Source organism: Equus przewalskii, chromosome 19 (genome assembly GCF_037783145.1).
Source record: "Equus przewalskii isolate Varuska chromosome 19, EquPr2, whole genome shotgun sequence".
In the NCBI taxonomy this organism is placed as follows: Eukaryota; Metazoa; Chordata; class Mammalia; order Perissodactyla; family Equidae; genus Equus; species Equus przewalskii.
The window spans coordinates 27,013,516-27,023,332 of record NC_091849.1 but is presented as its reverse complement, the minus strand read 5'-3'; the positions used below and the strand labels follow the sequence as shown (position 1 = coordinate 27,023,332).

At 35.0% G+C, this 9,817-nt stretch overlaps 1 protein-coding gene across 1 annotated transcript; it reads right to left on the bottom strand.

Annotated features, from left to right (window-relative positions):
- Nucleotides 1–1,830: 1,830 nt before the first annotated feature.
- LOC103540227 (putative olfactory receptor 2W6) lies at nucleotides 1,831–2,760 on the bottom strand. Its single transcript, XM_070585368.1, has one exon. The coding sequence runs from the start codon at nucleotides 2,755–2,757 to the stop codon at nucleotides 1,831–1,833; it is 927 nt and encodes a 308-aa protein (XP_070441469.1). The 5' UTR covers nucleotides 2,758–2,760.
- Nucleotides 2,761–9,817: the final 7,057 nt, after the last annotated feature.

The window sequence follows — 9,817 nt, the reverse complement described above, 5'->3', positions numbered from 1 at the left end:
TTGGGGATGATTTTTTTTTTGAGGCAGATTAGCCCTGAGCTAACATTCGCAGCCAATCCTCCTCTTTTTGCTGAGGAAGACTGGCCCTGACCTAACATCTGTTTCTATCTTCCTCTAATTTTTTTTTTATATGTGGGACACCTGCCACAGCACGGCTTGATAAGCAGTGTGTAGGTCCGCACCTGGGATCTGTACCCCGGGCCTCTGAAGCGAAATGTCGTAACTTAACCACTATGCCACCGGCCAGCCCCTGGGGATTTTTAATACCCATTGAGATTTCAAGATTCCTCAATGACTTTTTTTCTTTCTCATCATAGAGTTTATGTTGAGTTGATAAAAAAAGTATAAAACATTTGACAGCAAATTTCAACTCAGTCAGTATATTGTGATAGATTCACTTATAATCTTAAAGAACAAAGACAGAATTAGACATTGCATCTATTAAAATGAAGGAATGATTTCCAGACGTAATTAAGCAGTTGAAATTAATAATCATCCCAAGCTATTATTGACCACTTACGCTCTGCATGGCATTTTAATAACTTAATATTTGGACTGGTGCTAAAAAGGATTAAAATAATAAACAGCCCTACTATCAAAGAACTTACCGTCTAACAGGAAACATATGAAATATATAAATATAATAATAATATTAAGCAGAAAAACTGTCATTTCAGCATATAAAAATGTGATAGGTTAAAAGGAGTGACAGAGCATTTTTCAATCAAAGGGTCCCAGATAATTTAAAAAAATATGTTGTGTTTGAGCTGACCACTGAACCATGGGAAAGATTTGGACACAGGGCAATGTGGGAAGGGGTGATGTCATGATATTTATAGATAAAGAAAAAAGAGTGAACTTCTATATGGTGACAATTCTCTTAGAGGGTCTATGGTATACCCAGCATTCTTGAAAGATTGTACAAGTAGTAAAGAAAACGAGACTGAGGCTGATTATTAGGTGACCTGTACATGCACTAAACACTCTGTAGCAAAGACACTGTTCAGTGGATAAAGGCAAAGGTTCAGACTTACACACACCACTTTTGAATCCCACTTATCTACTGTGTGACCCAGGTTAATTTACATAGGATCTATAAACCGTAGTTTTGCCATTTAAAAAATCAGTTTGAAAATACCTACTTCCTTTTATTAAGAAGCTTGAGACTACAAACTTAGTTTTATAACATAAATAAGATGTATAGTTCAGTTTGTAGGGAAAAAATTATGCTTCAGTGGAAAATTATGCATTGTCTAGATTCTAGAGGACATCCCTTCAAGTTATCTGATTCTGATTCTGTGGCAAGTATTTTACCACATTGTAAATTATAGATAACTGATAGCAATGCAGAATAATTCCTGCCTGTGACACGCAAATCCAGTCCTGTCGGGTAGAGGTTGAACTGGCTTCCCTGCGCCGCCGTAGAAGCAACTTTACCTTCATTTACACATTCGTCTCCACATTCCTTCACTTCTCATAAATTTGTGCTTTTTGTCTGGTTATTACATTTTCTTGGTTTCTTCATTAATTGAGTTGAATAAAATCTTTAACACATGTTTATCTTATATCTATATGAGAGTTATTTCACCTTTCTTCCGGGATTTAATTCTTTTTACTACAGATTATTTTGCAAAGATATATCTATTTTATGTGTAGCTGTGATTGATTCCTATTGACTCTGGATATGCTTCAGTGTATTTATCCATGTTTTTAAAAATCTAAGAGTGTTTGACACATTGGCTAAATTTATTATAAGAGCAAAATAAATGATAGTGTTTGAAAAAAGTATTTTGCCTAGGACTTCGTAACTTAGCATATCTCTCTTGTTCATTATTGTCTCCCCAAAACCTTCTTCAGTGCCCCTTTCACTTCCTTATTCCTTAAGGTATAGATGAGTGGATTCAACATAGGAGTTACCAGGTTGTAGAAGAGGGTGAGAAACTTGCCTTGGTCTTGGGAAGAGCTGTTTCCCGGCTGCATATACATATAGATGATGCTCCCATAGAACAGGGAGACCACAGTGAGGTGGGAGCTACACGTATTAAAGGCCTTCCGTCGTCCAGCAGCCGACTTGATCCTCAGCACTGCTGCAGCAATGTAGCCGTAGGAGACAAGAATAAGAGTGAGGGGCAGTAGGACAATGAGAATGGCGAAGGTAAAGGCCAGCATTTCCACTGGGCGAGCATCCACACAAGCCATCTTGATCAGTGCTGGCATTTCACAGAGGAAATGGTTAACGCGTCTCCGGCCACATCTGGGGAGAGTCATTGTTAGTGGGGACATGACAATGGCATTGACCAAGCCACTCCCCCAGGACACAGCCACTAGTCGTAAACACAGCTGGGGGTGCATAATGACCAGATAGTGCAAGGGTTTGCAGATTGCAACATAGCGGTCATAAGCCATGACAGCCAGCAGGATGCACTCAATTCCCCCAACAGAAAGGAAAGAGAAAAGTTGGACAACACAGCCAGCATAGCTGATAGTCTTATCAGGACCCCAGAGGTTTACCAGCATCTGTGGGATACAACTAGTACTGAAGCAGAGATCTAGAAAGGAAAGGTTTGCCAGAAAGAAGTACATTGGGGTATGAAGTCGAGGGTCTAATACACACAAAAGGATTATGGTTGAATTTCCCAACACAGCCACTGAATACAGAATAAAATTTACTATGAAGAGCACCATCTCCAGCTTGGGACGATCAGAGAAGCCCACTAAGATAAAAGCATACTCTGAGCTGTCATTGGCTTTTTCCATGGCCTTCCTTTCACATCATCTGTATATCAGACAAGAATAAAATGAAGAATATTTAATATATATTTTCTGAAAACCATTGAATATCAGGATTTATAAGGAACATATAAGCTATGAAGGCTAGCAACCCATCCACCATTAAAACAGCTTCTCCCTAGCCATCCAAGCTGTTCCTCATTTGTTCAAACACATAAGGCAAATTATTTCATTGTTGGAAAATTCTGACTTATAATCATCATTCTTTTATTAAGTAGAAATTTTTTCCCTTATTTATAAGACAACTATAATTTTATTGAAATATACATCATATCTAATCTCTCTTCATATGACAGCCATTAAAATATTTTAAGACAATTACTACATCTAAACTAAATTTTCTTTAGGCCAAGACGTTCAATTTCCTTCAACTATTCTTCATATGACAAGATTATCAAGTGTATTATCACGCTAGCAGCTGTCTCCACATAATCTCAATTTGACAATGACCTTCCGGAAATGTGATAACCAGGGCTAAGCTCAGTATTCAAGATATGATTTGAAAAACACAGGGACTATTACAATCTTATTAATGTGGTATAAGTATCCATTTACTTCATAGCATCCAGGTCATCATTTTATTATTTGGGTTATAATTGTCCCTACTAAATATCCCAGTTCTTATTCCCATAAAATGCTGTCAACTCAGATCTCTATCATTCATTTCTTTGAAAGAAATAGAATCCTGCAGCCTAGATTGCCAGGGTCAGGGAGGATTTTTCTGTCCAGAAATAAAACAGCAACTTTGGATGTATTTGTCTTGTGGTAGTCTTTTATAAACATCAAAACAACATGATTAGCTTGCAGAAGAGAAGTGCATGGCAATAGGGATGACGGAGAGAGAAGGAAGGAGAATGTGGTAAATAAAGAATTTTTAAAAGTAAATTAAAAAAAGATTGACCCTAATTTGGCTAAGAAGAATAAATAAAGCTGGATTCATAAAAGACAGGTTCCTAATTGGAATAGAGGATACTAGGATAATAATGAAACATCAGAGATGGAGAGACAAGTGTGAAAACAGCAGAATAGCAAGTACAGATGGAAACATGACAAACCCTTAGTCATGTTGATTCTTTGACAGCTTAAGCATAAATAAAAAGACTAAAATTATTAAATAGATATTTTAAAATATTTAGACTGCTGTATGATTTAGAGAATCAAGGGGTGCTTCAATTAGTGATAGTATATTCAACTAGTAAGCTGGGAAAAAATAAAGACAGAGCAGAGCATAAATTATTGTCACAAATATTTTGATTTTCAAATAAAAAATGTGTCTTTGGTGAAAACTTCTCAACTTCAAAGTTCCTATAGTAAATTTATTTTCCACAGCCAAATGCAGTATACCAAAGTAAAAGAAAGAAAATTTTCCTGATTTTCACTGGTCATATAAGCTTACCTGGTTTCAACTTTCCCAAGGGACCTAGGGAGAACACATATTAATGCTTTTTTCTCTGATTGAGATTTATTATGTGGGATATTGTGGAAGACTGTGAGTGTAATATAGGTAGAAAACAACACTAAGGTGATATGAGACCAATGCATCAGAAAGTATACAGAAGTGGTTACAATGATCTCAGCTTGTCCAGAAACAGAACAACAGTAAAGCCCTGAACTGTCTCCCGTGCATTAGATTCTAGTTTCTTCCTGAATGTAAAAGAGTTGTTAAAGCCATGTGATTCCTTTTTCTTATAATTTGACTGAAGTGACAGAGTAACAGTATATCACCACCGCAGAGAAAAGGTAAAATGGAGTAATTGCCATAGGGCAGTTAAATTATGAAGAAAAGAAGCACTTGTAATAGAAAATATCATTAGCATTTGTCCTCTGTCTACTTGCCATTTGGGCCAAACATCCAGCCTTCAGGAGGCTTTCAGGAGCTGTCAACCAAAGACCCAAAGCAAAGACTTCCTGCTGACCCCAGAAGATAACCTATGCACATTTGGAAGCTCTTATAGATCTAGGCAGAAAAAAAACAGAGAACTAATTTCTTAGCATTGAAGATGGTGCCTGGATGTTGACATACATGCTTTCTTGTTAAGATCACGGGGACTGCACACTCCTTTGGGTAATTAGCTGGGCTGCAGAAGAGAATAGAGGAGTATAGCCTTAGGGGAAATCTTGGAATAACATCGGATGATTGGGAATCAAAACTCTTAGGTTCTTTTCTTGGTTTCTGTCTGGGGCCACAGTTGTCCATAGCCTCAGAATTTGACCTTTCCTTCCTATGGTCATATTCCCGGTGTTTGGTGGGGTGAAAAGATCAAGTTTGGTAACGTAGTACAAATACGAACCGCTTTTGAACACCTCTTTATCCTTGAACTGAAATGAGATTTAGTCCGTTTTCTGAGGAAAGAAGAATTTTAAAGTCTAAATTTCTTTATATTGTAGTATAATTTTCAAAAGGATAATGAAAAATATTTCTCTTTGTGACTTCATTTGTAAATATTTTTTTTAAAGATTAGCACCTGAGTTAACAACTGTTGGCAATCTTTTTTTTTGCTTTTTGCTTTTTTCTCCCCAAATTCCCTGCCTACCTAGTTGTATATTTTTTTAGTTGTGGGTCCTTCTGGTTGTGGCATGTGGGATGCTGCCTCAATATGGCGTGACGAGCGGTGCCATGTCCGTGCCCAGGATCAGAACTGGTGAAAACCTGGGCTGCCAAAGCAGAGCACGCGAACTTAACCACTCGGCCACATTTGTAACTTTTATTTTCACTTTGATTGCTAAAGTTACTGGAATGTAGTAAATATAAAATGAATATGTGGAATTTGATTGGTTGATGTTATTTAAATTATATTCAAACATAAAGCATAAATCACACAGATTACTCTTTGGAGAAGGTAAAATTGCCCTCCAAGAACCTCCAAAATGAGAACATCATCTCTGCGACCAGTGAAATTAAGGACTAGAGAGATTCCAACACGAGTGCTATGTACCCTAAGAATAAACATCAATCATACTCACTGATGCGACACACTAAAGCTTACATGTTTTCCCCAACTGATGTTATTTGAAACTCATGACTGACCCTACAAAAACTCATTTCACAAGCAGAACATATATATAAGTTACCTGGGTTTTAAATTGTATCATTTTATAGTTATAAAAATAAGAATAGAGTAAAAATGAATGTAGCCATCAGGTATTATGGCTAATGAAAAAACTGCAATGGCCCAATAAGTTCCCAGGTAAAGCCTGCTGATAGTTTTTGAAAACAGAGAAATATATTTGCAACACATATGTGGAACAAGGAGCAAATATTTTTAGTGATCCAAGAGCTTTTTCCAACAAATAAACTTTTTCAAATAAATAAGGATTACACTTGCCTGGACAAGACAAATGGACAGAGGATAATGAGAGAAAATTTACTGAAATAGTAATACATATGGTCCTAAAATACATATTTTTTCAACCTCACTTATAATTAAATAAACACAAATCAAAACAACAACGAGATATTATTTTTCTCCTATCATATTGTAAGTACTTTTCAGTTTGGTAATATGCAAAGTCTATGAAGATATGAGAGAATGGCGCTCTTACACACTGTATGGGGGAATGTAAATCAGGTTTAAATTTTTGAAGGATGGTTTTACCAAATTTAAATTTGGCAAATGCACAAGTCTTTGACCTATGAATTCCATTTTCCATAATTTATTAGGATTGCCTCCATAAGTGCATATAGATATATATATACCATAGTTACATTGTGGCTAAAAAAGGAAATGGACTAAGGTCCATAGACTAAATAATGATTAAACAAATGTTTGCACAGTTGTAAAATAAGTAGCATAAAATCACAAAAAAATAATTTAGTGTGTGTGTATCAATATGGAAGAAAAATAAAATATACTAAATATATTTTAAGTATATTACACAATAAATATTTTAAATATGTTTAAGTTTATTGAACATATTAAAATTATGTTAAATATAATTTGTGCTTTAAAATAATATATTAAAATTAATAAAATATAATTATGTTACATATACAAAATATATTAAACAAAAAAATAAAGTTTCAAAATTTCAGATATAGTGCATTCCCATTTCTATGATTTACATAAATATACAAAAATAATTGGAGTGTGAAGGAACTAGATTTTCAGTTCCCTTTCTATGATTTACATAAATATACAAAAATAATTGGAGTGTGAAGGAACTAGATTTTCAGTTTTCATTCTTTCAGATTAAAAAAAATTGTTAACATATAGCCATATAAAAATGTAACATTTAACAAGGATCATATGTTACTTTAACATTTAAAAGAGTTAACTAAAATTTTGGAAGTGAATAAAAATAATTTACCTTGACTTCAATATTTAGATTTGGCTCCAGAACGATCTTAACTTCATAAAGTATATATATCTTTGCATCTCATTCCTGGAGCATAAAAATATTGCGATCAGTTATATGCATGTTTTAGAAAGCTCGTGTTTCTGTCTTTGACTGTGACACAGGACCACATTGATCCAGAGCTCTCCAGCTGCCCAGTTTTCTGACCCACATTAATATAGTGACATAATTAAATTCATTACTCCGTTATTTCCTCATGATTTGGTAGAAAATAATAAATACTTTTGCCTCTGTCACAGATTGACTTTTAGGTAGAGAAAACAAATGTTTTTTAAAATCAAAGCAGAAAAATGATTTGTAGAACTGAGAGCCAATCACAATTCGATTGATAAAATCTAGCACAGTTTCCACCAGATATTTGCATGTTCCCTCTAAATTAAACTTCACTTTGATTCTGTAGGCTCAGATAGACCTCGTAAACACGGCACTACCAAAAGCATTTTTGCACAAACTACTATTTTTTTTTTTTTTTAACGAATTGGCTTAGTTTTCTTCTTGCCATTTTTCAAGATAGTAGTAAGGATAAATATGGAAGAAGACTAGATTTAACAGTACATTGTTTCCTGCCTGTAAGTATTTTACAGTTCTTTATATGAACATAAAATTAATGAATATAGATAACTAAGAAGAAAATGCAGAGTTTTGAGTGATGTGTTTTTTCCTGTTCTCCCTGTCTTCTAAGGGAAAAGAAAATATAGGCTGCCTATTATTTTGCTTATCAAGTGACTTATCTACCCTGATAGTTATGCTCTAAAGGAGATGAGAAAGGAAAGATGGAATTATAGATTGGAAAAACTGAAGAATGATAAATGTTTAGATCTATTGATAAAAATAGTTTTTCTTAGGCCATTTCTCCTTTCTGGTAAAAGTGAAAGATGGCTACACTTGCTCATGTGGTTCCCTCTGGATAACTGTGGAAAATCTTAAGGGATTCTGGAGGATGAGGTCATGAGTAACATTTAAAACTAGAGTAGGCAGAAGAGCAAGTTTCAACTTTTGCAGTCCTTTTTAGAAGTTGGAAGGAAAAATAAGACCCTAGAGATCTCATTATAATGATTATTAGTATGGAGCTACCGCTAACAATGGTCTTGTCCACAGGGATCCAGCTCGTGGAAGAGTAGAACTGATTAACCTGTTCTCCCCATGCTGGATACAGCTATTAAAAAGTTTCAAATGAGTTTCATTATAATTCATAAAATAGAGAAATCTCTAGGGTTATCTATCTTAGAAGAGAAACAGTCAATTAAGGGCTGATTGCAGTGGAGAGCTAACGCGAGTCAGCGCCTGTCACTGTGGTGTTCCCTTAGCCTTACAGTTCCCTGTCAGAGCTACTCAGCAGCCCCGGGGATTTACCCAACAATATCACGCACATCATCAAATCTCAACTTTCCCAACATAAGTGGAATAATCACCCCTTCCCTTCTGGATGGCATTTTGTTGAGCAGGCGCTTAGTAAGTGTATCTAGGAGAACTATTCTCTATCAGTGACATTTTTTTGTTGTATACTTACTTTTCAGCAATAATTCCCATAAAAACTTCTAATGCAGAATTACTCTGGGAATGCAATAAACTTTTATTCACCAGACATACTTGCAGGCACTGTGAAAGTCACCTAGTGTATAAATAAATGTTATGTACCTGCCCTTAAGGATTTCACAATGCAGAGAAAGGTAAGCATGAGGAAGTTATAACATTGTGTCAAAATTACTGTCCTACTCAAGACAGAGAAAAAGATAAACATTGAGTTATTCATTCTATTGTGTTTGCTAATTGCTCATTATTTTTCCACTCTGTGATAGTTCCACTTCCCCTTAACTATTGTGTTCTCTGCTTTATTCCCAATGATTAACAGACATCTGGTCTTGTCCAAAATGTCCATAAGACATTTGGTGCACAGCAAAAGTTCCTTGATATTTGGTTCTGTCCAAAACTTTCATCAGACATTAGGTCCACAGCAAAAGGTCCTTGATAATTCGTTCTGTCCAAAATCATTTGGCATGAAGAAAATATTCTCATGGATGTTTTGGACAGGACCAAATGTCCTGCAAGGTTCCCAATGCCTAGCCAAGTGTTAGCACATAGTAGTTACTCAATAAATATTTGTCGATTATATTACTTACTCTATGAGATGATAGTAAATATCACATGTTGAAGACTTGCTGTCTTCTACAATAAACTTTTTGAAAAACAAAAGCCATAGATCACTTTTGTTGGAGTAGATTCTAAGGGCAAATGATTGTAGTATTGACTTTTATATAGATAAAAAAATGGTGACTATCTATATACGCGTTATTTCTTCTTCATGCATCGCCATTTACCAAAAGTAAATATTTCTTAGTTTACTGACAATTATGTACATGTAATTTAATAATAAATACAAGTAAATGGAAACAGGTAATACATAGCAAAATTAAAGATTAACATATACTGTGTCCCAGAAATTTCACACCTACAGAAAAAATCTATACCCAAGAGATATATCTTATACATATACCCAAGAGGTAAATACAACAAGGTTGATAACAACTTTATTTGTAATAGCAGAAATTGGGCACCTAAATGAATGCCAATTGGGGTACTGATTAATACGCTGCGGTCCATTCATGCAAAGGAATACACTAGTACAGAAAATGAATCAAAATAGACGAATCTCACATGACGTCAAGGGAGA

Bases quoted from the DNA above. Each gene is read 5' to 3' on its own strand.
- LOC103540227 (XM_070585368.1), bottom strand. From the start codon at position 2,757: ATGGAAAAAGCCAATGACAGCTCAGAGTATGCTTTTATCTTAGTGGGC.